This window comes from Gavia stellata, chromosome 19 (assembly GCF_030936135.1).
Source record: "Gavia stellata isolate bGavSte3 chromosome 19, bGavSte3.hap2, whole genome shotgun sequence".
Taxonomy (NCBI): Eukaryota; Metazoa; Chordata; class Aves; order Gaviiformes; family Gaviidae; genus Gavia; species Gavia stellata.
The window spans coordinates 2,169,665-2,196,696 of NC_082612.1; the positions used below are offsets into that span (position 1 = coordinate 2,169,665).

The window sequence follows — 27,032 nt, forward strand, 5'->3', positions numbered from 1 at the left end:
GAACTGCTCGGGAAAGAGGACTAGAAAACCCAAAATACCCAGCTGGAACAGAGGCAGGAGCCACAGCCTCGAGTAGGCTGCACACTAGTGAAATTTTGGCTTTAACAAGTCTGTTACAACTTGTACAAGATCATGTTTTTAGTAGTTATTAAAAGACAAGTCACAACAACTTAGAAGGAAATTGGAGAGAAAAGCACAAAATGCAGGACAGGCAAGTCTGCAGAAAGCACAGGAACGTACTGGGAAAGCACTGCAGTGGCAACATCTTTGTAAAGATCTCTCAGGAACCAACTGCCTTTTTCTAAGCCGGTCAGTACTATCAGCCAGCGAGCACACACGGTGCAAGCTGGACCACCTTGACATTCCGGAGATACATATATGTAACATACACCCTGCCAACGACATGGGGCAGAGCAGCCAGCAGAAATCCAAGAAACGGGCAACAGCCTACATTCCAGTTCACCAGGCACTAGATTCTTATTTATGCTGCTGGCGTATTATTTATAACCATGGATTGAACCCTAGACCTAAGAAGAACAGAAGTCACCCCCACACAACAGCCTAGACTTTTGGGCTCTGCACATTACGCTGATTTTACACCCACGCTGAGTACCAACCTAAGGTAAAATAAATCACTTCACCACTTACTCCCAGTATGGAATGCACACTCTCTGTCACTACTGGATTTCAATCAGAATTTCAGAGAAGCCATACCCAGCTCAGGCTTATATTTGGCACATCAAGTACTGTGCGTGACTTGAGTTAGAATTCCCAATTGCTTTATTTTCCCAGCATGCTGCCAGCATTAGTACTGCTCACTGTCTGCAGTCGGGCCCGATAGCTCAGCGCTGGAAGATTGTTATCGCTCAGACACATCGGGATTAGTGTTTTCCATGCGCTAATACTCACTCACAGAACAGAAACAGCTGGCGGCTGCACGGAAGACCTTCTGGTGTCAAACCTCCCCCCTTAGCTCAGCCTTTTCTAGTCTTTCACTTCATCCAACGGGGGCTTGCTTTATTCCCCTGCCTCCAGATCAAGATTTATCTCACACAGCAGAGTAGCTGTTAATCAGTTTAATGTTTTTGCTCTGGCAAAGCGAGGAAGCGACCTCTTCCTTCTTTACCTTTTCCAAAGGCACGCGCTGTTAAAACACGAAGGCTGCTCTCGCAGCCAGCTCCGCAGGCGAGACCCGAGGAGACCATGACCTCCTGTGGCAGATACTGCACAGAGCTTCAGCGTCACCACCAGCTACAGGGACTGCAGCAGCTTTTGCCCTCCGTTTTTATTTCAAGATTAAATTGTACTAAGATGCCTTTCCTCACAAATGGTGACAGTTGTCCGTGGCCATGTTTTTCGGTGAACTAACTTCAACACAATTGACGTGGCACTGATAGCTTTTAACATCTTTTAAAACAAATAAAATCATTTCTATTGACCGTGAATCTGGGCCAGCATCCCCTTTCGTGAGGGCATCAGAACATCCCAGAGAAAAATCTAAAAGCAGGGCTGCCTTCAGTCTCCGTTATTTAACGGAGCACTTCAGACCTACAAAACAGCACATCAGCGTTACCTAACTGATCCTCCCCACCTTCCGACGACACAGGGCGATATCAATATTTTAGAGATTAAAAGTCTGAGGCAAAGAGTGATTTACTCACAGTCACGCAGCAAGTCTAAACGGGAGCTGGGAAAACAACCTTGGAGTCCCTGCACCTAGCTATGCTGAAACCTCTTGGCAATAGCAATTGCACACTGTTTCTTCTTAAGATATAACTTCATTATTACTACATACGTACTTCCCTGGTCTATGCTTCACAGTTTACAGTGAATTTGTCCCGTATCATTTTTATTTCACAACTAGATTCCTGGAGTCATTAATTACTGGAAAAAGAACAGAATAATCTCAATACTCATCACATTTTATATACAATTCCATTATTATGAAGTCTGCTTAAATAAACAGAAAACAGTAGAAACAGGTAACTGGCACAACATTACAGAAAATTAAGTTCTACGTACAAAATTGTTGCTGTTCTAAGAGGCATTTATATTAAGAGAACTTAAAATCCACTGTACAGAAAACAACTATGAGGTCTGAAAATAAAACGAGGCAATATTATGTCCATTGCTCACACGTGTACTTGCACAGCAATTAAAGCACTACCAATCAATATTTGAATCTGTATCCGAACTGGAAAAAACTTAAAACCCACATACGGATTTTGTTTCCCCGATCGAGATGCCGCTTGATTAAAACAAGCAAGCATTTCTAGCCAGTTCCAAAGTATCTCTTACCCAAGGGAAGCGAAAGGGACACAGCACTGAAAAGACTGAAAAAACATCATTGCCAAAGAGCAGATACCAGTTCAGAAACCTTCCGTATCTCTAATAAGCAAAAAACCAACACAACAATCCTGTTCTGTGGTAGCCTGGGAATAGATTTAAGCAAAGAAAAGAATACTGACAAATTTGGAAGTCTGAGGTACCGTTAGGCTGGGAGGTTTAAGCTGACGCACAGGCAGAACGGTCTAAGGACATCTCCGCTTCTGGTTATGCTGCGTCTGTCCTACATACAAATAACTGCAGCTTCACGTACTTCAGCCCAGCTACTTCCAAAGCCCTGAGAAGCTTGGGGGCGGGTGGGGTGTGCGTTTCGGGTTTGTTGTTATTTTTTTCCCCACAGCAATTAAAAACATTGTAGTAATTGGTCATGACTTTGCCCCTTCAAACACTAACTTGGCAGTCAGAGGTTTTGTAAAGCTTTCTGGAACGGGATGCAGATAACCTGCCACAGAATTTCTGTGCGCTCTGTGATGGGTATAAAAGGAAGTCTTTATTAGAACTCAGACTTGTTTACTCCTCGCAATGAGCACTGTCATTCCAATTCCTGTAATTAAATCCACAATTTTGACAGCTGAAACTGTAGGAGTAATTGCACTGTTAGTCAAAATAAGTTGGTTCTGTTCAGACTGTTGCCAAGAACGTTTTAAAAGACTTCCACTGCGTGTTTCAAGTAAATCTGAACTGAGTCTTCATCCATTCCACCTCGCTTCATTTCTGGAGCAAAGATCTTAAACTTTTTCCTTTTACTAGGCAACCCTGAAGTCCAAACCAAGATTCTTCTACCATACTATTGCTACATTCCACTATAACATAAATACTATACTGATCAGTCGAAGTGTTTTGTAAGCTATACATAGGATACATTTATGTAATCCTCTGTCTCTGTCCCGTAAGATCATTTCCCCTACATGAAAACCATCTGAAGCCAGTCACAGGGTTTCAGAAATCTTAGAACTTGTACACCAAATACACTGAGAATATATAATCAGAAATTCATCCATTGTACTAGTATTACATACCAACAATCTACAACGTGATTTTTGTTACGAGACAAGGGACCCAACACTATCAAGCATTGAAAAAGTTTTTCCAATGACTTTTATTTTTCAGTCAACGGTTAGAGGATGCCAGCACAATTCCAACCACAAAGGATGAAATTTCATCTCAAAGTTAGCAGGTAACACAGACACCACATTAGACAATAAAATGCTTTACAATAAAATTTTGCATTCAAAAGCCAACTGTGCAATCATTCAGAAATGTTTAAAGCACAACAAAGCAGCTCATAAAACAGTACTTGAGATGGGTACTCTGTGTATATTTTCCGAACCTGAAACAGAAGTGGCTCAGTTAATAAAACAAGATGCACTACAACAGCAGCTACTCCACAAAGGTCTCCCCATCTTACTACAAGAGGATGAGAAAGGACAGCCTACTTGCAATATTGCAGTTATCTTGTATAAGCACCCAGAAGGCCCAGTTAACAAATGGAAAAGCTGGAACAAAAGCAGGAAGCCGCCTCCGACATCCAAAACATGATTAAGGAAATTGTTTAGAAACACGTCATTTACCGATGGAGGCCATTTGCAAAATTTTCTTCTTCCTTTTACGGTACCCAGCAAGCAAACATACTCCTCTACAGGAAAAGAGGACGTACCAACAACCAAAACCAGGTCTGTTTTATTAAGAGCTTAAAAAAAAAAAAACAACACACACCACAAAACCCATACATGCTCAAGAACGGAAAGCCTCTTAATATCCTAGTTTGCAGTGCACGATGAAAACAGATAAAAAAACTAATTTGATATCTCCAGAATTTCAGCCGTATTTGGATTTGTTGTAATTCAGTGTATTCTGCAAAGAACTTCATCTATCAAAATCGTCAGACGACTTCTTTTTTATACCTTACAATATAAAACACTCCAGGTTATATTAAAATTGCCTCACCAGCAAAAATGGTTTTTACTTTTTTCTTCCTCAGAACAGCGAGACATTCATTACAAATCAATTCCACTAAAATGCTCAAGAGATCTGAAAAATCACCACCTGCTTGAAAATTAAATAGCTACCGGGCACAAAATAAATTAAAAATACAATAAAATACTCCAGAAGAACTTATTGGTCTGATTAGAAACAGGCGCAATATTTGGCAACTCTCAGAATTCTAGTATCTTCAGAATTTGTGTGTGTTACCTAATATAATACTGAACAGACCTACTGATTTATTTAATAATTGCCCTATTCACAAAGTTTGTTTGTTCCTCGCAATTAAATCAACAGGATTGAGCCCTGCCTCTCCAGAGGCCTTCTATAAAAGCAGAAGCTGTACTTCAGACTTTGATCACACAGGTGTTTGGAACAGTTGGACTCTGCCTGCGCTTCAAAGAGGATTATAATGTGCTCAAAAATTCTTTGACCTGCAAAAAGAAACAAATATTGTCAATCAAACGAAGGATTTATCAACAGAAGCATATAGCAACTACATTTACCTCTCCATTGCTTTACGCTTTACTACTGCCTACAGAAACGGGAACTGGGAAAAATAATCTTGGGCTCGGCTATGCCAGTTTTTGTCCATCAAGAACTTCTTCAGCCATGGTAGCTGTCATTTAGCAGATGCAGAGAGAGACGCTTTGGAATGACGCTCATTCCTCCCGTGGTGCTAAACTACGGCCCTACGTCGCAAATGAATTATCTTAAAAGCGGGTCTAACCTACACACGAGAAATATAATGACAACCTCAAAAGATCTGTCATCTGGAAAACACCAAGTCACACCCGCTATCAGAACACCGTTCATATTTCATGTCAATGAACAACCTAATGCACCTAATGAGTATGTTCCTTGGAATTTGAGGTTGGCAAATAAATAATAAAACAATACCTAGCAAAACCATAGTACTTGGAAAAAAATCTGATACTGGAGAACAATCCCATAAATATTTCAGCTACTCTTGAACTCCATTTCCAGTATTTGAAGAGTGGCTCAAACGGCTACAGCTACCTAAAAATTAATAGTGAATTTCCAGCCGATAGTATGCTATCCAGAACCCCGAGCCGCAACTCCGTGATCCTACACAGAGCACCAAGACCCAGTACAGCACCTCAAATAATCCATGCAACTGCATGAGAACTGGGTGCCAAACAGGCAGCGTGCCAAGCGGTGGGCTAGCATTACGCTTCTAAGCGTGGCCACTTCAGACAACATCTTAAATTCAGGTCGCTACCAAAGGTTGCAGGAAGACAATATGCTGAGAACGTGCTTCTTGCCACAACTATGTGGGCCTTTTTGTTGTATCCCCTCCACTCCCCCTCCCCAAAAGTAAAAGAGTAATTACTCCCTCCCTCTAAAGAACAGGGGTAGGAAGAAGCTGCAGCGAGGGCCAGGCCACCTTTTTTAAAATCACAGAATCACTACGGTTGGAAAAGACCTGTAAGATCACCAAGTCCAACCATCACCCCAACCCCACCATGCCCACTCAACCATGTCCCACAGTGCCACGTCTACACGTTCCTTGAACACCTCCAGCGATGGTGACTCCACCACCTCCCTGGGCAGCCTCTTCCAGTGCTTCACCACGCTCTCTGGAAAAACATTTCTCCTAATATCCAGCCTGAACCTCCCCTGGCACAACTTGAGGCCGTTTCCTCTTGTTCTGTCGCTCGTCACTTGGGAGAAGAGACCAACACCCCCCTCCCCACAACGCCCTTTCAGGCAGTTGTAGAGAGCGATGAGGTCTCCCCTCAGCCCCCTCTTCTCCAGACTGAACACCCCCAGCTCCCTCAGCCGTTCCTCATCAGACTTGTGCTCCAGACCCCTCACCAGCTCCGTCGCCCTTCTCTGGACACGCTAACAAATCTAACAACCCAGCTGATAGAAGACCCAAGGAATGCAGGGCCTAGGCACACAACTCGTATCTCACAGTTTCAATATCATCCTAGTAACTACGCTGTGATACAGCCTGAACTGGGAGCATTTTCCTCCCTGTCCAGTGAAGCTAGCTACCACATAGAAGGGAATCGACAATTCGCTAGAGAACGTGGTATTATTCTTTCGGCAGAGGCTCTCGTACACAGAGCGCATCTGTAAACGTTTTGTCCAAATTCTTGATGTGAAATGGAAACAGATCTTGGATCACATCCTCCAACTGTGACCCTTCCCTTCCTAGTTCAGGGCTCAAGGAGGTGGGGAAAAAAAAAGTAAAAGAGCTCAAATCCCTTCATGTAGAGAAGGGAACACATAACTGCATCAATACTGAAACTTGAAAGGTATCAGGAGAAAGCCACCCCTCCACTTTACAAAGTCGCAACAGTAATAATACTGCATGATGAACCTTCTCACGGTTTACACGCTGGGCGTGGTTTCAGGACTGGTCTCTCAAAGCCAGCGTCGCAACAGAGGGGAGAAGGAAACATAGAGGTTTTGGGTCCTCCCTGGACATAAGCGTACACTAAAGGCCAAAGCATCCAGCCTCAAAGAGTGTAGCAGTTCCAGGACTCCACTCAGGAAATGCCAAAAAGTAAGACCAACACAGGGCTTAGGCTATTCCCAGATAACCCGACAGCCTCACAGGAGTAAATGCCTCTGAAATCCCTATTGAGGTGCCTGAGCTCGGCCTTATCTCATGGTGCAGATGGGAAGCATATTCACTCCACAGCTGCCACGTAGAGTCATTCCATCAATTAACAAGCCTTAAAAGAGCAAATACAATGAAGGCTGGTTTTAATCAGGTGAACAGTTCTACTTCTCAGTGGATAAACTGAGATCAAAGGACAAAGATGCTTTTCTCTTGAGGTAAATATTTATTTCCAGTGAGCGGAAAAATGTGCACATACCATTGCTAAGGTCTGTATCTGGTTGCAACTACTCAAATAAAAGTCAAGTTGTCCTCAGCTGAATCCCATCAAGATTCAAATAACAAACACCTGAGCAGTTAAAATGTGGATGGTTTGGCCTAACTTTAAAATATATATTACACCCTTTTGTACTAAGGATTACGTGTTCTTAGTGCAAATAGAAACCTCAACTTGAATTCTTTTTATATCAAATAGACATTTTTTTCCATGACTTCAAATGAAACTAAAAAATACTTCCAATAGATATTCAGCATTACTTCTCCAACAAAATAACAAGCTACATTTCAGAAGCACTCCGTGAAGTTTCAGACCACCGCTTTTGAGCAGGATTTTGAACAACACTTTAAGAAACACAACTGAAGGGAAAAACTTTAATGACAGTGCCAATTTAATAAACAAGACTAAAAATAAGGAGTATTGCAGCAGGCTAGAAGACTGTTCATTTTCTGAATGTAATCCATGACTTAAGTATTTTAGAAGGATTATATACAGTGAAGTGTATTTTTAGAGCAATGGATCCCTATTCGCATTAGCTGTACTGCCCTTTGCCGTGACACGCTAACCAGAAGACAAGATAGCCCATAGTCGCTTTCGTTTAACTGGAAATATCTGCAAAACCTAAAAGAGTTTGCCATTGGCTCACTGCTTTGGATCAAAATTCAGCTGCAGGTTCAGTAAACTTATCCTTCAATTTTCCACTGTAATGGTTTTGTACCCTATTTTCACAGTACCTGGCACCAAAATTCTTTTATTGACTAGCACTGTAGGTTGGACGCTTTCACACCTAAGACAAGGGAAGACTTTACCCCAGACACCCAGCTCAGACCTGTGTAGCCTTCTTTCTCTCTCCCTCAACAGCCACCCTCATCCTCTCCCTCCCCCATTGCATTTCTTAGCGTACCTGCAGAATGTTAGAAGCAGGACGTAGCAAATAACAGTTCTTTTAAACAGTTGAAAGTTATTTAAATTAGAAATTACATTTCCAAACTAAGCTACTAGTGCAAGTCTTCTCAAATAAGCCTGGAATACTTCTTCCCCCTCCTTTTTTTCTTTAATGGAAAATTTATGTAGGAAATCACATGAAGAACCACAGGTTCTACGTCTAGTGTAACTTCAAAGAATGCTACGCTTTGAGATGCAAGAAGCATCCTGAATTCATTTTGACATGCTGGCAATAAACCTAAATCATCAGTTTGCTCTGCTTGTGAAATTTTACCTTTTCAGTCATGTGATCATGTCTGTCCTTTTTGCCTTTGAAGTCTTCGTTAACATCTAATGTTAAAACAGGTATTTCCTGTAGATATTCAAAATCCGTTCTGTTTTGGGACAGGAACAAAGAAAATATTACTAGCTGAAAAGAAGTATACATCATTCAAGTCTCTGTCAGCATTTTCATTGTTAAGAATCCCATAAAAAGAACTGCATATATAAATTACAACCATGAATTCTGAATATCAAGCAGCTTCAATTTACAGTGTGCCTCCTAGGAAATATTATTGATCCTTGAACATTCCGTTCCCCCAGCACCTAACGTTGAATTCACCCGTGTATTAGGATGAGTTCAGTTGAATCCTCTGCTATTCAGAGCTCTATGTGAGGCACATAGCATGTCCTAGCAATAATTAAAATGCTGTAAAGCCATTACTGCTAAGGAAGCATAGATAGAAATATTGCCGGAGTTTAATTTTACATATCATAGGAGAAGCTGAAGCTTCACTGTTGGGAAAAGCATTATGGAACATTCTTACAAAGATTTATCCATCTTGAAGTAACCATTAAACAAACCCTACCGCAGTGTCCTATGCTGAAGCCAACTTTCATGTTTGTAGTGAAGCTTCTCCAGATATTCAATGGGAATGTCTTGCTCTTCATCCCTTCCACGCAAGTAAATCCTGTTTAAGCATTTCTAAAGGCAAAAGATATTAACAAAAAAAAAATTGGTTGTTTTTGCAGACCTACAGAGGAAGTCTAGTTTGCTCAAGTTCTTTTGCCAACCCTTCCTGCTGTGCTCAAGATGCCACTCTTTGCCAAAGAGGAATATTCAACTTGCTAACTATTTTACGCGCATAGAAACATCACGCCATGGTCAGCTGGTGGAGCGCACAGACTACACACAAAATCAAAGAAGGACCCAAGGCAATGTGTCACGTTATTTCTCCACTACAAGGTCTCAAATAAGCTTTTTATTCAAAGAAGGGATATCAGTGTATTCCATCAAAAGAGCACAGAAACATCCATTTGACATTATAGGCAGGCATTTCAAAATCTCAGTATATATATTTCTGGCTCTTAGGAACCCAGTTTTCAAATGTAGTAAATAATTTGTTCCTGTCCTGAACTCATCCAAAGCCTCAATAACAAGCCTATCAAAACTGTTTAAAACTGTTGTACTTTGCAAGTTCAGTATAAATTCTTGACTCAAAGAGAAAAAAAAAAGCCCTCAATAGCGAACCTAGTAAAAATAGCGAGCCTAATAAAAAAGCCCTCAGAGATACTCTAGCATGTTACATTACGCAGTTGTTTACAATAACAAAGTTGAAAGCATGGAAGTTGGAAGTAAGGAAGTATGGAAGTGACCTGCAGGTTAATTACTGCAATTAGAGCTCTTCTAAACTCTTATGTTTTCCTCTCGTTCATATAAGTTACATACTTAAAAGGTACATTCATTATGTTGTTATCTCCTTTTAAAAAATATTAGATGCCCAAAGATCAAAGCATTGTCATAAAGCCTCACATACAATGGGTGTGTTCATCTGGCTTAGCTCCATTGCTCCAGGTGAAAGGGCTTCACACACACACACACCCCAAATCAGCTGTGACATTAACTGTAAATCGTTACATCTGTTACAGCACTGTTCCTACAGCTGTTTTGTACATTGTTTGGGGGTTTGTTTAGCTCCAGCGGTATTTTCTGTCATATATTCTCATCATATATACTGTTTTTATAATTAGAAAATCATTACCATCACATTTTATTTCAAAATATACAGGCTATATTACAAAGAACATGGGTTTTTTTAAGTATTTCCAGGCTGTATTAGTCATAACTCAAGTATTTTAGTCTTCAGGGGAATACTACAATCTGAACTGAACTCTAATCATGAGGACGCTTACAGTGAAAGATAAGGGTAGCTGAAGATTTTGAGAAGATTACATTTCAAGGAGAATTTCTCAGCTGTTTCTTTGCCTGAGACTTTCAAAGCAATCCCTAAAACAAAGATACAGTGATATGCAATGGCACAATTGTGACCTCACTGGAGCTGACTGCAAGCATATTATTCTTTTATCATAGAAAAGGTCCAGAATGATAGTTAAACGCTACATTTTTTTTTGCAAAAATAAACCCCAAAAGACTGTGGAAGCACAGACAAAGTTCAAATTCGACAGGCAAGGCACAGAACACATACTCTCATTCTCCGTGCGGTCATAAGTTTTTATTCCTCACCTCCGGAGTGGCTCTGAGATAAATGATCCCATCCAGCGCTAGGCTTTGGCCAAACTGCTTATTCATCCAGTCATGCCAGTCTTGGTAAATAGTCCATTCAGTTTCATTCATGCAATCAGACTCATATAAATTAGCTGCAAAGATGTATCTGTGAACACAAAATAGCTATGTAAACAAAAATTACCTTGAGCACAGTTACCCCTTTGTTTGCCCAAGTACCGCGCAGTAGCTAGAAAAAAGCTGAGCATAGTAATACTGTAATTTCTTTGATGTATGCTCGGACTGGAAATAAACAGGCGGTAACCCCACCCTGTAACTATGTCCACTGCAGTTGCCCATAGCAGTGTCCACAAACTGCAGTAACATTTGCAGCTCAGGTATCTGTTCAGGAATAATCTACAAACCAGCGCTGGTTTGTACACCGTGATCATTTATTTACAATATATTAGAACACAGTGAACACCTGAGGATTACGTGATGGGATTTAGTTATCAAATCTAACCTTCCAAATCCAGAAACACAGGGTACGGCAATATGAAACAGCTAGACCTGTTTCAAGAAGCATAGAAGAAAACAAGACTAACTGACAAAGAAAGAAATGGCTCTTGACTCTCCTTGATGCCTACTCCCCGCTTTTCTTCGAAGGGAAACGTGCATGCACAAATCATTAAAAACACACCCACAAAGAATGAGGAACTACACCTAGTTAATCAAGGTTATACAACAAAACTATGAACCCTCAAAGCAGTAATTTTACTTTGCCAATGACACCATGACAGAAAGATAACAAACCACTTACTAAGGTTATTGTGCTTCACCAGCATCAAAACTATGATGAAATGACGTACAAAACTCAGTCACGCTCTGCTTTTTATTTATTTATGTGTTTCACTTAAGCGAATTTTGATCTTTACTTTAAGGACTTCAGTCCAACATACCTGTCGCTGTAGACAGATCGCTCAAAGAAGACCACAGGATTCTCCGCTTCTCTGAGTTTGCCGTCAAGGGATCTGAGCTGAGCCCGGATCCTGCTGAGACATGCATACGTCTGGAAAGTGAACGACCACCTCTCTGGTTTCTCGTACATCATCCGAAGCACATTTCTGCCACTCTTCTGTGATCCAGACTGCTCCTGGTTTTAAACAAATACAGAGACCCTTTAAGTTGAGAAGGTGGACAATTAAGGTAAAACAGAATTGCTGTACTACGTTAAAGCTGCTCAGCCTTTATTTTAGGTTTACAGTTGCATCATTTCCCTCTCAACCCTATCCGTAATACAAGGCATAAATGCCAGTACTGTTATTCCTCCTATGGCACTGAGTTCAGAGTCATATACACCATGTTTCTGCAAACCAGCCAAAGCAAGAGGAGAAAAGAGCAAATCAGTAAGTCCAGCTTCAGGGATGATTATGACAGATTTGAAATTTTAGGTTAAGCTTACCGGACCCGACTGGGACCGAGTTAACTTTCTTTGTAACAGCCCATACAGTGACGTGTTTTGTGTTTGTGGCTAAAACAGCGTTAATAACACGCCGACGTTTTGGCTACTGCTGAACAGTGCTTGCACAGCATCAAGGATTTCTCCCTTTTCCCACTCTGCCCCCCAGCAAGTGGGCTGGGGCGGGAAAGAAGCTGAGAGGGACTCAGCCAGCACAGCGGACCCCAACCGCCCAAAGGGACGTTCCTGACTAGGAACTCAAATATTGTCATAAGAATCAACAATAACGCTGCTATCGCATATATTTTCTGAAATACCGCGTCTATCAGATATATTGGTCTTCTGAAATCAGAAGAACATTTGACTGGGGTGGTTTTTTTTTATTTTCAAAGTTTCACTTTAGTTTCTTTTACCATACCTCGCAATCCTCTTCAGAGTTTTGCTGAACATTGCACCATCTAGCTATAGGCTCAGGAACAACTTCCCATTCCTCATCAGCTTGTTTGAGAATATTCACAAATGTCGATTTCCCTGCAGCTGTAGAAGAAGCATTCAGGGAGAACAGCAGTCAGAAAACACCAACAGTGTCGTTATTTCACTACTATACAACTCTGGATTCAAGTCCCATAAATGAGTCTCCCACACCCACGTACTTTTGACTTCATGACAAAGCATGAATCAGAGGCCATCAATTAATTGAGCAACAGGCTTTTTCTTTGTTTATTTTGTACCACGCAACACCAATAGCCAATTTAACAAAAATCAGTAATAGATAACTGATCCGGGCTGAGGATTACATTTGCAATTAGAACACGAAGTCTTAAATTTTTTAAGGTACTTAGTGGTCCTGTCTCAGGCATGAAGTTGCAGTCTTCCGAAGTTATTTTAGGAAGGGAAAAAAAAAAAAAAAGCAAGCAATGACGAAAGAAATGTAAAGCAGAAGCGATGGTTTCTCAAACGAAGACGCAAAGATGCATGACTCGTTACTTCCTACAGCACAGGAATTATTATTCTGCTGCCAGTTGGAAAAAAAAAAAAGCTCAGGAAATTTTAAAAAGGGATACTTAAACCTGACAGAGACCAATCAGTTGGCTATCAGCCACCAAAGTATGTCAACAAACTCACACCCTGGCAACTCCTATCCTCAATTTCACAGAATCACAGACTCACTAAGGCTGGGAAAGACCTGTAAGGTCACCACGTCCAACCACCAACCCAACCCCACCATGTCCCGCAGTGCCACGTCCACACGCTCCTTGAACACCTCCAGGGACGGTGACTCCACCACCTCCCTGGGCAGCTTATTCCAGTGTTTCACCACTTATTCCAGTGTTTCACAGTTTCAAGCACAGCCTCTTGCCAAAAAACCGAAAAAGAAGAGTTATCTCATTATGAACCGCCCGTAACGTTTCCCGCTCTTTACAGGAGATAAACGGGCTTCTCCTGTTAACTGAACATCGCAAGTGTGACCCGACAGTCTGCAGTGACACAGATGTTTTGCGCTACGATCAGGAAGGGTGCGGGAGAAGTGTTACCCAGGACTTCAGTACATCTTTTAAAAGGTGAATAAGCTCAAAACCGTAATAGAAAGCTTCCCCCACCCCACCCCCCCTATTTCTCATCAGTTTTATAGCATTAATTCCTCCCGTGTCAGCCTACGGGCTCTGAAGGCATCAAGGGGCTGGTTCCTCGCTGCCTTCCGTCTCCTCACCTCACCGAGAGCCTCTTTCCCAGGGAAAAGGCGAGAAAACGCCCATGGAAGCGCCCAGGCCGCTCCGGCGGGAAGAGCCGGCGGGGAGGCCGCGGAGCCGCGCTGCCCCCGGCCGCGGCCGGAGCCAGCGAGCCCCGCGGGAGGCCACCCCTCCCGGCCCCGCCGAGGCGACAGGCCCGACTCACCGATGTTGCCCTCGACAGCGATCTTCTTGATCCTGCCCTCCAGCCGCCCGCGCTTGGGAGGAGTGGCCATGGCGGCGAAGCGGCGCGCTCGGCCCGAGGACCGCGGAGCGGGAACGACGCCGCCGCCTGCGCGCGAGGCCGCTAACGGCCGCAACGGAAATAACCGCCGCCGCGCTCGCGCGCAGCCCGCACCCGCGTTCGAATTTGGCGCGCGGCTTGACAGAACGGCGCCTGACGTCACGGGAGGCGACAGGGCGGCCAGCCCGCGGCGCCGCGTACGGGCGGCCGCGAGGGCCAAAAAGGCGAGGGGAGCCCCCCCCCCCCCCCCCCCGACCCCCCCCCGCCCCCCGCGGAGCCGAGCGCGGAGGGCGCCCGGCGGGCAGGCGCCAGGGCGGGCAGTCGAGCTCGGCGCTGCGGATCCAGGCAGAGGTGCGGAAGGAGAAGCACATCGATGGGCGGGCGCCAACCCTGTTATGAGTTGCTCGGTTCTCGGCGCGGCTCCGCCCGGGCGCTCGGCGGGGGAGGGCCCTGCCCCGGCCCCAGGGCGGGAGGGAAGGGGCCCGGCCCGCCTCGCCGCCGGCGGTTCCCCACGCCCAAAGGCCCAGCTTCCTTGTACACTCTAACACAGGGGTACTCGCCTGCAGTCAGAGCAGGACGAAGGCCGCAGATGTCGGCGAAAGGTGCTCACAAGCAACCACGTACGTTAAAAATCTTCCAGAAATATCTGGCAAGGGAGAGGGAGGGTGGATGTAAAGGAGAGGGAGGGCCCTCGTGTAGAGGATTGTTGCTTAAAACCCTGAAACCCCCCAACCAACCACCCAACCGTCTTTGACGCTGCAGTTCCCAAAACACCGTCGCTGCCCACCGCCGTCTGGACCAAATTAAAGGGGGGAAAACCCTCCAACCTCTTCAAGGGGCGCAGGCAGGGAGGCAGTCGTTTGCAACCCACCCTCCCGCCTAAAACGAGGGCTGCGAGCTGCGACTGCCGTCTGCGACGCGACGGGCTCTGCGCCGTCCCTCAGCCCCACACCAAAGCCACCCTTGGTGGGGAGTGAAGGGAAAGCAAGATTTTTCACCGCCTTTTCAACCTGATGGCACAAACCCCTTTCCGGCTGCACGGGAGAGGCGACTTACCACGGGACGGCGGGCGTTGGAGCGAGGGGTGCGAGCCGCGAAGGCGGAGGGCGGGCGGAGGAAATCGGCTGTGGACAGGAGGGTAGGAAACCTGGAGTGCTGCAGGTGTCAGGGTCACAACAGGCTTTTAGGAAAAAGAAAGGAAAAAAAACAAGGCACCCGCGCTGCCGAGCCCAGCCAAAACCAGAGTCTGTGTTTGGTGTGAAGATGGTGACCTGAGACCGCAGAGCGCGGGGGCTGCGACAGGACACCCTCCTCGTAGCAAAGCTTTCGCAGCCACCCCCGGATCGGCACCAAGATGCACTTAGTGCGATACTAAATTTGTTATCGGAAATCCCACACCGCGCTCCGTCCATACTAGGTAGATTCAGGTCATGAAACAAGGAAATTAAAAGGGTATCAGGTTGGTTTATTGCTATTGTGTCTGCTTGCAATACAAATATCCACAAATTCAGACAAGGCAATTACAAAAATCTAATTTGTATGTGTAATGTTTGTATGTGTACAATATACAGAAAAAAATTATCTACAAGTAGAAGTTAATTTAGAAACAAGTTCAAGAAGGAAATAAAGACAATCATGGTCAAACATAGCTATTTATTTTCTCTTATAAACAGCCTTCAGAGTTTCTTATTGAAAAAAACCTAGAATTTAAATATTTTGTCCCATCACATACAACAATCTGTATACATTATTTACAACTCTCAAATAAACATGTTGCAGATTTTCAGACATTCAACTTCTTATTTTTAATCAAAAGCTGTTCTCACTTAAAACTAAAATATCAATCAGTGACTATAAACTGAAGCAATATTGGCACAGTTAGCTTACAGTAAGGGTTCTCATCTTGTATTTTACATTTTACACTGCATTTTCTCCCATACATTTTAGAATTCTAAAGGAGGAGGAAAGGTTAGTGTTGCTTTTGCAGTATCTTTTTTTTTTTTTTTCCTTCAAAAATGGCCTTTTATTGAAACCTCATTCACTTTTATTGCATTCTTCTCCCTCTTCCATTGCACATCAAGGTATGTGCTTCTAGGTACTAAGCAACACAACCACAGCATACCGAAGTAGTAAAACAGCCATCAAAATAAGCATTCCCTCTGTGACACGTCTCTGAAAAGTGTCAGAAGTTGCAAATGTACAAAAATAATGAGTATAGTTTAGTGGCTATAAAAATTAATTTCCCCTAAAAATACAATACTCTGTGAACAATTTAGGGAATTGGTTCTTCAAACAAAAATGTAATTCGGTATTTACCTAGACTGCAATCTTAACCCGGCAAGAGGAAATTGTCAGCAAGGCAGGAAAATAAAAAGGTTTAACACCTAAAATAACCAATGTTAGTCTCATCTTAAAAGAGAAGATATCCAGGAAAAGATGACAGGCATCCACAAAACTGCTAGTGGTTTTAGTAGCGCAGTTTGGAAAAAAGACAACTGATATCAGCAGTGAAGGAAACGAGATTTTGCGAAAGAAAAGCAAAGAGTCTGTGCTTGTGCTGCAGCTTTTTAAATAGTCCAACTAAAAGGGGGTGGTTTATATACAGTAATACAGCACTCCGGCAGGTAGGAAGGGGGGAGAGGGTAGCAAGTAAAAGAACAACTATCCAAAAGGGATGTGTTTGTAGTAAAATTGTGTCTGGTGATTCAAGAGAAAAGGGGGCGGTGGGGGCAAGAAACAGAAAGGAACAATCTGAAAGGTAAGTAAAGTCCATAGCAGCAAATAGGTATCCTTACCTGTTAAATGAGTGTCAGGGAGACTGGGAGAGTGTTCAGTTCCTAAATACTGAATAAGAACAGTGCTCCGCTATATCTTAAAGTAAAAGCAAAAGTTCAGAGCTCTACATTGCATAGTAAGCAGTAAAAGAAACTCGATAGTTGCAGATGGGCCACCTGCCCCTTGAAACCTGTTTTCTCCCTTCACCTACCATTCAGCTACCTGCCACAGCAGAATGTGGCATTTTTATTTTCTATTTGCATGATTCACTTGTATCCCTGACTTGAATATGAAAGACTTGAAAAATTCTTTCTGCGAACATAACGTATCCACACCATCTAAACAGTGTCAACATTGGCCACAGTGGCTGAACTTGAGGAACTTAGCAGAGTTTGCCTCATCCCATCTCGAGGTAGATGACCTCCTGAGGTTACCACCCAAATCACTGACACGGTCTAACATGCTGGTAGCTGAAAAACACCACAAACCATCGAATTTAAGGACCCTATTACGCGGGAAGGCCTCAGCCAGCACTGGCAGCCCAGCCTGGTTTAACCCCACCAGCACCTTCCGCTCCCAACGACAACAAAGCTGAGAGTTTTTGACTCAATGACGCATAACAGAGTCCATCTGTAACACGGGCCTAGAGCAGCGCAGGGTTTGTTCAGGGTTCCTTTCTCTGGGCTTTATTTGGGGGGTGAGGGCGTGTCCTCCCCCTTACCCCAACAAATGCACTATTTTATAAACACATTCACTCGATCCAGATTCCATTTGTACAACACAGCAACTTTTGTTTAGCATTTCAATGTGCCCTTACTTCAAGAGTGTAAACACACATCAACTTCTGGTCCCATATCTTTTTGAAGCGAAAACAATTAAAAGCTGCAAATATATACAGCACAGGGATACTAAATCCCAAACACCGCATACTTATCTTCAATGTTGTTAATTTCAAGTGTTGTATAATTAAACAATGTGTTCATACAGCTGTCAGGCAAATCATGATCTCCAAGCTTTTATTACATGCCTAGAAACTATTCTGTAGAAGTGTTTTCTACTGCCAGATACTAAGTACAAAAAATACACTATTCATATAAGACTAGTTTTTTTACATAATACATTCTAATTCTGATTGGCTGAACTGCAGCAGATGCCTCTGAATTTCTAGAATTGGCTATTTAAAAAAAAAAACACACAAAAAAACCCACCAAAAAAAAAACCCCACCCAAAAAAACTCACAAAACAAACAAAAAAAAACCAACAACCCCCAACCTTCCAGAGCACAAGTATGCCAAAAATGAGAACTGCTGCACTGGTATCCCTCCAAGCAAATCCTCACTTCTAAATATCGTTTTTTTAGTTTCTTGCTGTATGTGACAGCAAGCCAATGAGACTGCTTCAAATCTAACGGAGGATATCTCCTACCTAGCACCCTGGAGCAGGCTTCTGCCGTTCTCACTCTTGTGTCCTGCTGCAATGTGGTAACAGGAGCTCTAGCACTGCTTAAAAGGCTCCTTTCCAGTAAGCGTTACCAGCACACTGAATCCGCACACACAGCCTCTTCAGCAGCACCCACTCAACTCAACAAAGCGGTTTTCATCAGAAAGTTTACAGGATTTTTAATACCAAACTGCATCTGCAGCGCTCTTCACGCCTCTGGAGCTGGAAATTTTCAGTCATTAAACACTCCTCAGATAGAAGGCTGTGCGTGTAAGATGACGTTCTTAAACTCAGCTTCCTGCATGACTGGAGTCTGTTTAAAATCATGCAGTTCAAATTTGGGAGTTAAGCTGCTTTTGCTTAGGTGGACACAGACCACTCCTGTAACTCTGAAAAGACGATAGTCCTCTGCGTTACTCAGCGCTGAACTAAAAGAGCCCTCCAACCCTGCACCCAAAGCTAGCACTGCCATCCTACTGCTCCCAAACCAGGCTTACATAGTCATGTTCAGGTAAGATATCAGATATGCTACTCAGTTAAGAACAATTCTGCAGCTGCAAAGACATCACGAATGATGCACACAGTCCGTACAAGTAGTGCATTTCCAGCTACCTTGTCAAACATGCCATACGGCACATAAAAAGGATAGCGCCTACCAAAGGAATGCTTTTTCTCCAACTGTTCAACAGGATGGTGCTCACCCAGTCCAACACATGGGACATTCTGCCCATGGGAACTCCTTCTTTCCTATGAGCCCGTTACTCGACTCCAGACAGCAGCATTTAGGTGCTACAGCACTGACTGACTCTTGCACTGGCCAACAGAAGTGCATGAGGAAATCCCATGTTTGCCAGACCAGGTATGTCATACGAACGGCAGGACTGACAAAAGCATTGGGGTGAAGACTGCAGTCATAGGCGACTTGCCAAAGGAAAGGAAATTGTGCTCGTGCTTCTTGTTTGCTTTTGCCTCTCATTTTCTTGCACCTCGTGCATGTTTTTCCAACCCCCAACTCCCTGGAGAGGTAACAGACATTGAGTACCTCCCCTCTTTTCCTCCCACGTGTGTGTACGTACACACGCGGGAGAGTCAAGATGCTTACTGGCTGAGAAGGGATAAGACCTTACTCCACCTTTTTTAAACTAGGAGTTTGTTAAAACATTTGAGGGAAAGCTCTCTTTGCATCATCAGCTTGACTCAGTGTGGACTGTGGTAACTCCAATCCAATCCCAACACTCGATGTTAAGAAAAACACAATATCGGAGTCCTTTCCTTTGACATCCACACATTAAGAAAACTCGGTAATTCTATATGACATAAAAAAAAAGCCGAAACAGAAAGATAACTGAAAATTTCACTTATCCCTTGAGCAGATTATAATGGGCAATGACATTGATTTGGAAAAGAGCCAAGCACATTCTACCTTTTCTTGAACCGTAATGAAGCTTCAAATGAAACCAAGGACTGTCTTAATTACAAATGCTAAACTGCAGGTGTTTTGCTAGCAGCCTCTCTATCTAACATTAGCTTAGCCAAACCTAAATTCAGTATGAACACCGCTGCATGACCATTCTTCACTACGCAACACTCCATGTTTCCATTTCTAAGTAAGAAGCAGTGAAACAAGTACACAATGCCAGTTTCTACCTCGATACTTGGTTCTCTCTGTTGTTCTCAAGTCTGTTCAGGGAGGGGAGGAGGTGGGGGGGGGGGGGGGAGAGAGAAACAGAAGAGGTAACAAGACATGAAATTGCTTCTCCAGGAAGCAGTTTAAGCAGACTAGGAAATTTGACTCCATTGAAGACAGCATAGTTCTTCAAACAACCTTCAGATGCTTCTGAAATACATCATTTTAACTCACAAGCAGTGATTCTAGTCTCCCAAATGAGTATAGGTTTATTACTGCGCTTAGATGTTTTTTAGCTGGCTATACTAATGGGCACTTACATATTTTGCAGGCTGTTGCACAGTATTTTCCACTTTACTCAGCATTTTCAGTCAAGCAAAGGCACACAAAACGTAACCTCAACTCTTCTGTTGCATGCTAACCTTGGCTTCACCTGTAAATTTTAGAGGTTCGAGAGTCAGTCTAGCGTACACTAGTCAGTTAAGGTCTAAAAATGGTGTTTTTGCAGAGTCACAACCTAGCAAAGCCTGGCAATATTAACTACCTAGAGTACTGTACTTGGCAACTAGTGATATCATGGGATAGCACGCTGCAGAACCTAATACAGACTTCCTCGAATCCAAAATAAGTCTTTAACAAGATCCATAAATGAACAAGACAGCTAGTCATACGGGCTTCTGCAACAGGAAACCTGACTGATACAGCTGCGGCAGAAATTTCCAAGTCTTCATCAGTGGATCACTCCAGAGATTAACTTCTCACAGGCGATTCTCACTTCTGGTTTGAGAAAACACAAGCAAAGAGAGGCAAAGACACTAACCCAGGTGGGGGAAGGCCACATCTTGATTAGGTTCTCTCAGAAACAGAAGATGCACTTACCAAATTACAAACCACTACAAATTCACCAGTACGTTCTTATTACTTTTCCCAACTGCTGTAGCTCCTTGGAGATGAGCTGCAATTTTAAATGGGGGAGAACACCATCATGCCAATGTAAACCCCAAGTGGTCCATTAAATTATATTCACTTCAAGATACGTTCCCTACCACCGAAAACGCTGACCACCAGAGCTCCTCCACAGAGCCAGGTTTTTTATTCACAACTTAAAACCATCATTTCACTAGTTAATTTTCAAGGCAAATTTTTCTTAGTATTACCCCCGTGCATTTTTTTTATATTGAATATTTTCCCTAACTGTATTTGTGCAAACTAACCATTCATTTGGCAAATGCTAGGAAACTTAACGAAAGTGACTGACCCAAGTTGATGCTTCCCTGTTAAAAAAATAAAAGCAACTATGAAAAGCCAAATCCAATGGCAACAGACACATAACTACTTGCTAAGCACAGGTTCTTTGTAATTCCAACACCACCTTCATAATTCTGCTTTAGTGACTAGAACTTCACCATCACTTTTTTTTTCCCTAAGAAATACCTAGTTCTGAAAAATTCTATATTAATCTCTAAAAAAATAAGACAAATATTTGTATTAAAAGCTGGAGATCATTGATTTCAGTAAGTTATGGCTTTTTTTAGTGTAAGCATCTATATATATTTTTCTAAAACAAGTATCAGTAAGTGTCCTGGGTGTTAGTTCATATTTTCTGTTTCCAGCAATGTTCAGTATTGTATGTGCTTTGCACCTCAGAAATGAGTCTGCCAAGGCACTTAGAGAATGTAAGCAAGTCTTTTAGGGACTTCATGAGAATGGGCTACCACTGACACGATACAAGAACCCATCCACCAGCAGAGTCAATCCCCCAGCCAAGCATGTTTCCTTTATAAACACTCAGCACCTGCTAAAATTCCACAATGAGTAACAACAATAAAAAAAAAAAAAAGGAAAGCTATTTACCACGTGTCACTAACAGATAAAAGATTTCCCCTAATAAAAGCACAGAAAGTAGATCTTGGCTGTCATTTGTAACAGCACAGGGTTTTTGTTTTGTTTTTTAAAAAACAAATTAACAAAAAACCAAATACCACACGCTCGCTTAAAGAAACAAGTGACTTCAAGAAATCCTCTTCCTTTTATCTGTCCTTAGAGGTGAGCTTTTCAATCAGTTCTTGAAGTGGTGCAAGTTCTCTTCTATCAATAAGGTTGAATTCCTGTAACAAGGATGAGGAGAAAGACATACATACAGAGTTTTATATGTGCAGCTTGGGTGAGAAGTCTTATTCAGAGAGAAGTTATTTGGTAGTAGGCTCTTTGAGTCCAGGCTTAGCCACTACAGCATTTTCTGCCTGTCTACCGTTACACGAATAGCAGTGTTCGACTCCCTAAAGCTCTTTGCCCCCACTTAAAGGAAGGAAATGTAAGAAGATGCTATTTTTTCATAAGGGGGGGTGGGGGGCAATGTAGCTTTGAAGCAAGCCCACTCTTTTCAAGATAGCTTCAGATACTGTCCTTACTCTTTCTTTTTTAGGAATTACTTCTTTCTTAGGAATTACTGTTCTACTGAATTATTTCGTAGGGAATACTTTTCAGTATTCAATTTTGTAGCAAGCAAACACTTGGTTGAAAACTTATCCATTCCTTGAATGCTTCTAGCAGCACATATACATAAAAATGGAGTAAGTTACCACACTCTGTTAGGGTCCTGGAGGTGTTGACTCTCCTACAAACACACCAGCTGTTAAGAAACTGAAGGGGCTTTACTTGGATACACTACTTTTTCCAGAATGTAACTGTAACCATAATGCTCCTGCCACACTTACCTGAACAAAAAATATAAAGTGCTTGAACGATGTGTTAAGGTGTGCCTCTTCCTGTAGCTGGATCACTGGATCAAAGTGCTGGTGATAAATGTGAGCATAAACTCTGAAGAGACGCTTTAAAATTGTCTTTGCCACTGACATGAAATTCTTTGGGAACGGTACACCTAGAAATGAGAAAACAGATGGCTCATTTTTAAACACCCATGCCATGCTTATGTACTTTGAAAGCCATTATAACCCAACCTTATCTCTTGCACAAGAAGGGCTGTTCCGTTTCACTCTGTAATTCCGTCTGTAAATCACGCAGTGTACTTGGGCTGAAGCACAACACACTCATTGAAAGACCGGAGGGGAGGCTTCCCTCCCTTCAGTAGATCAGTGGCTCATGAACTTTTTCCAAGACAAATCTGACTATATTTCTGTGCTGAACCCTCCTAGCTTCAGCTTCCAGCTACTAAATCTTGTTATGCCTCAGTACAGTTCCCGAAGCGCTTTCTCTGACCGAGAATCTTCTCCCTTCTGGTAGGATTCAGATACCCAAACACAGGTATATAATGTGCTCATAGACGCCTTCTGAGTTCCTGCCTGGCCTCTGACTGCCAATGCAGAGCAGGGGAAATTTCCTGCAGGCTCCGAGTCTCACCAATGGCTCTGTGCACGTGTCCAAGATACCACAGAGCAGTACTCCAAGGGACACCAGATACCTTTGTGTAGGTAACTGAAACCACCTTTGGCATCAGCCATTGTGTTTTACGCTTGTCTTGGCTAAAGTGAAATCAGAAATAGTCTCTCTTCCACCTGTGTCGTGCCCAGCAAAGAGACTCCTGTTTCCATCCTGCTCATCACCATCCCTGAGCCAGAGGCTACTGCTTTCTTAACTGCCTGCTTAAGTACTCTGAAACGTGCTCCTTTCAGTCATTTCAGTGAAAATGACCCGGGACAGGTAAAATCAGTTTCAAGTGCAGATCTTTGTCAATGCGCAAGTTTTATTAAAATTGGTTAGGAAACAGCAGCTGGCTCCTGGGAGCAATAATCTCTCTCTTTAGTTGACACATCCGCAGGCTAAAAAAAGATATGCATCAACCATCTAAAAAGATAAAACCTGTCTAGCTTCTCATCACGCAGCAGTTTTCCCAGTCAGCTTAGTTCTTCTGCAGTCTTTCCCATTGCTGAAGTCCTGTCTGAAGGCCAGAGGCCCAAGCTGGATGCTGCAGGCTGACTGTGATCTCACCAATGCTTTAAAACCCCAGCAATAAAATTTTCATACTCCTACTTAAGCTTGCCCTGCTTACATGTACATCACATTCCCTTCATTGGCTGCTGCATCGCATGGGAAGTTCGTATTCAGTTGGTTATCCATTGTGGCCTTTAAGTCTCTTTCTGAATTGCTACCTTTCAAAACCACATCCTATTAAAGGAAAAAAAAGTCTTCAGCAAAGTATATGCTGCAGTTAAAGAAAGATCAGATCCTGATGTAGTCTTTTGAACACAACTTTAATATTAACTGTAACTATCTAATAGCATTCCTATTAGTAGTGGACTTCTACCCCAGCTCTGAACTCTACCCTGAAACACTAAACCGAATGCCATAGAATGCAAAGAAACCATGCTCCCATCTACTGAGCAGGGAAGATTTAGCTTTGTGTCACTTCTTCCCAAACTAACTAGCCTTGTCTGCGTATCTGCTTAACTGTCAGTAAAAACAAATGCCACTTGATTCTGACAGGTGGCCCTGTTTCTCTCAAGAGGCTTCCTGAAAATGAGTCAAATGCTTCAGAAACTATTCACAAAATAAAAGCAGTTAAGAGATCTCCCTTCCTTTCCTACAACGGATCATAAGCCCATGAGTAGTGGTGTACTGGAAAACTGCCAATTAGGAGTTTTACAACAAATAGTCCTTCGTGCGTCTAGAAGCAGGGTTTTCTTCTTGTTATTGTTTCCGAACTGGTGGTTGTTATTTTCCTCCCACTTTTCTGAAAGCAACCTCTTCAAAACATACATCGTTCATCTTCACTTGAAAAGAAAAAAAATCATTAAGATCAAAGATGCAATTCAGCTTCTTTGGAGGCAAGGCCTAAGAGAAGTTCCTCATGAGGACCAAACATCCTTCCGGCGTCAAAAACCTGCCAGTTTGTACCAATTACTGGTTATAAGGTTTTGAGACCCTCTGCCTTATTTCTAAGGAAACAACCCACTGTTCAAAATGAAAAAACATCACATTTGATCAAAACAGTCAGTTACTAAATAGAAACAGTACTTCCTGCATTCATAATTGTGATAGATGTTTATTAGGAGTATTAACACATGGATCAGAGTTCATGTGCTACCACTTAAATTTCATCTTAAGAGATGAAAGCGCCTTTATATATGTAACGTAGCCTTTTAAAGTTGCCCTACTCATCAGCCATTTAGGAGACCTTTTAATGCTGTAAGACTCCAGTATTCCTGTACAACTGTAATCCAAATACATTGTTCAATTTTACTTATTTACTTTACCTATTTTAGAAGGAAATAGCGTTTCATCATCCAGCTGATCCTGGACCCAAGTCATCAGGTAATCAATGTACTTTGGTGCAGAGCACTTAATTGGTTTCTTTATGTTTGTCCCATCTGCCCAGTGGTACTCATATCTGGGTTGGGACGACAACAAGAAGACATTTCTTAACACAAGTGAATCATTCATATCAAGGCCTGCAAGGTTGCTCTTCCTGCTCCACTCCCCGTACTCCCACACCCTCCCACAGCCCTTCCTTGAAGCTAAGGTCCAAACGCTCCCGAGTCATCCACAGCTGCTCTGTACCCAATCTCCCCCCTGCAATCCTGCTTTAGCTGGACTCTCTTCTGCAGTCTGCACAGGCCTTCACAAACTTCATCCTTTATAGCACAACTCATTCATCCTCAGTTGCAGCACTCCTGCCAAAACGCACATGCCAGCCTGCGCTCAAACCCGCATCCCTGTACATCCAAAGGTGCTGTACAAGTAGGTTTCCAAACCTTGAAAGGCCAACAGCTACTTACTCTTTTTTAAAGCTTTTCCCCCCATACCCCCGTAAGAAAAACATTACAGCCTGTTAAAGTGAAACATAAACAAGTTATAGGAGATTCTCACACAAATAAAAGCTAAGCTCCAGGGCTCAAGTCGGTGATGGCACCTGACTGATTCCTAACATGAAATGTCACCCCATCAGCCCTAGCAATGGGTTTCTCTTCACCTCCACTGGCAGAAAAGAACTGCAAAGTGGCGAGCGGCAACGCTCAACATCTGCAGCAGCTGCCAGCCAGACACATTAATTTACGGAATTTCTTTACATTTGAAAATATTCTTATAGATTTTGCATAACTGCAAACCAAACTACAGGGGCTCTTGCCAGAGATCCCAAATTATGATTCTATTAGAGACAGGGAATAGATTCAGAGGTAGGTTAATGTCAAGGAATACTATTACAAACCTAGAAGCTAATATAAAGTGCCTTTCAGCTAACACTTAGAAAAAAGCTTCTAGAATAAATAGTCCTTCTTAGAATAGGTTCATATCTGAAGGTCTGGTGCTATCATGCAGCGCACCAAGATTCAGAAAAATTTCCGTTTCCAGTTATACCACTGACTCACTCGGTAGTTGCAGGCCAGTAACTGTCTTCCAGCTTAGTTTTTCCATCTGTAGATAAGGTGATATCCCACCTTTACAAACCACTGACATGACTACGGAACAGTAAAACGTTTGTTCTTTTTATCCTTTCCCATTCACAGAGCTAGTAATGTTGACACCTTTTATGTATCGCATTTAATTACTAGATTCCAGTGTCATTCATTTTACAGTTATGATTTTAACTTCAGGAGTTTAAAAAGCCACAGAAAAATGTACTAAGCAGCATCCATTTACATGCACAACCAGACAGAAACAAGCCCTCATGAAATCAGAATGGAACAGGGATTTTGACTGGCTTGGGGAATGCAGTTGACCTAAGTCCAGACACAGGAGAAGATGGCTAACCTTGGGAATATACAGCTTAAAAAACCCGAACACATTTAATATTGGGAGTCTGACAATACCAGCTTTCAAGTGAACCACACTGTTTCTTTCTACGTCTTGCTGAGTACAAATGCATGTATCTTAATATTCCTTGCCAATCCGTAACATCTGAGCAATTTCTCCTCATCAGCACAGAGCCGTCCATAGCCCTCTCTTTTAGATCTGAACGCAGCATAATCTCCCACGTCGGTTTTAAATCAGCCAGCCTTGCTCAGCCAACCAGCACTGCTGCAGAACGGCTATCCGTGGGGCGAGCCTGCTGCCAAGCCAGAAGCAAAAAGGACTGCTGAGCTCCGCAGCTCTGAAATCCTCCCAGCGAAACAAAACGAACAATGATTCAGACTAGCTGCAACACTCCTCTTTTAAAAACATAAAATTTAAACA

The 27,032-nt window shown here is 42.8% G+C and overlaps 2 protein-coding genes across 3 annotated transcripts in view; both read right to left on the bottom strand.

Moving 5' to 3' along the window:
- Nucleotides 1-3,476: 3,476 nt before the first annotated feature.
- On the bottom strand, nucleotides 3,477-14,067 carry DCK (deoxycytidine kinase). The gene is made up of 7 exons (XM_059826872.1): nucleotides 13,982-14,067; nucleotides 12,504-12,622; nucleotides 11,586-11,779; nucleotides 10,648-10,795; nucleotides 8,993-9,108; nucleotides 8,419-8,518; nucleotides 3,477-4,763 (listed from the first exon to the last, which is right to left on the bottom strand). The coding sequence occupies exons 1-7, from the start codon at nucleotides 14,049-14,051 to the stop codon at nucleotides 4,737-4,739; spliced, it is 774 nt and encodes a 257-aa protein (XP_059682855.1). The 5' UTR covers nucleotides 14,052-14,067; the 3' UTR covers nucleotides 3,477-4,736.
- Nucleotides 14,068-21,403: 7,336 nt separating this feature from the next.
- Nucleotides 21,404-27,032, bottom strand: part of MOB1B (MOB kinase activator 1B) — a 37,639-nt gene continuing 32,010 nt past the window's right edge. For both annotated transcript variants that reach the window (XM_059826776.1, XM_059826775.1), the window contains exons 4-6: nucleotides 25,115-25,248; nucleotides 22,619-22,782; nucleotides 21,404-22,009 (exon numbers count right to left, since the gene is read on the bottom strand). In XM_059826776.1, coding sequence (XP_059682759.1) covers nucleotides 21,932-22,009; nucleotides 22,619-22,782; nucleotides 25,115-25,248 — 376 coding nt within the window. In that variant the 3' untranslated portion in view covers nucleotides 21,404-21,931. The remainder of the gene's footprint in view (nucleotides 22,010-22,618; nucleotides 22,783-25,114; nucleotides 25,249-27,032) is intronic.

What these genes read in the sequence shown, in the direction of transcription:
- DCK (XM_059826872.1), bottom strand. Translation starts at nt 14,051, where the DNA reads ATGGCCACTCCTCCCAAGCGCGGGCGGCTGGAGGGCAGGATCAAGAAG. An exon ending in ACTCTGAAGAGGATTGCGAG is followed by an intron (nt 11,780 to 12,503) that starts GTATGGTAAAAG and finishes GTTTAAAACCAG; the next exon opens with GAGCAGTCTGGATCACAGAA. An exon ending in ATGATCACATGACTGAAAAG is followed by an intron (nt 4,764 to 8,418) that starts GTAAAATTTCAC and finishes TTCTTTTTGCAG; the next exon opens with GTCAAAGAATTTTTGAGCAC.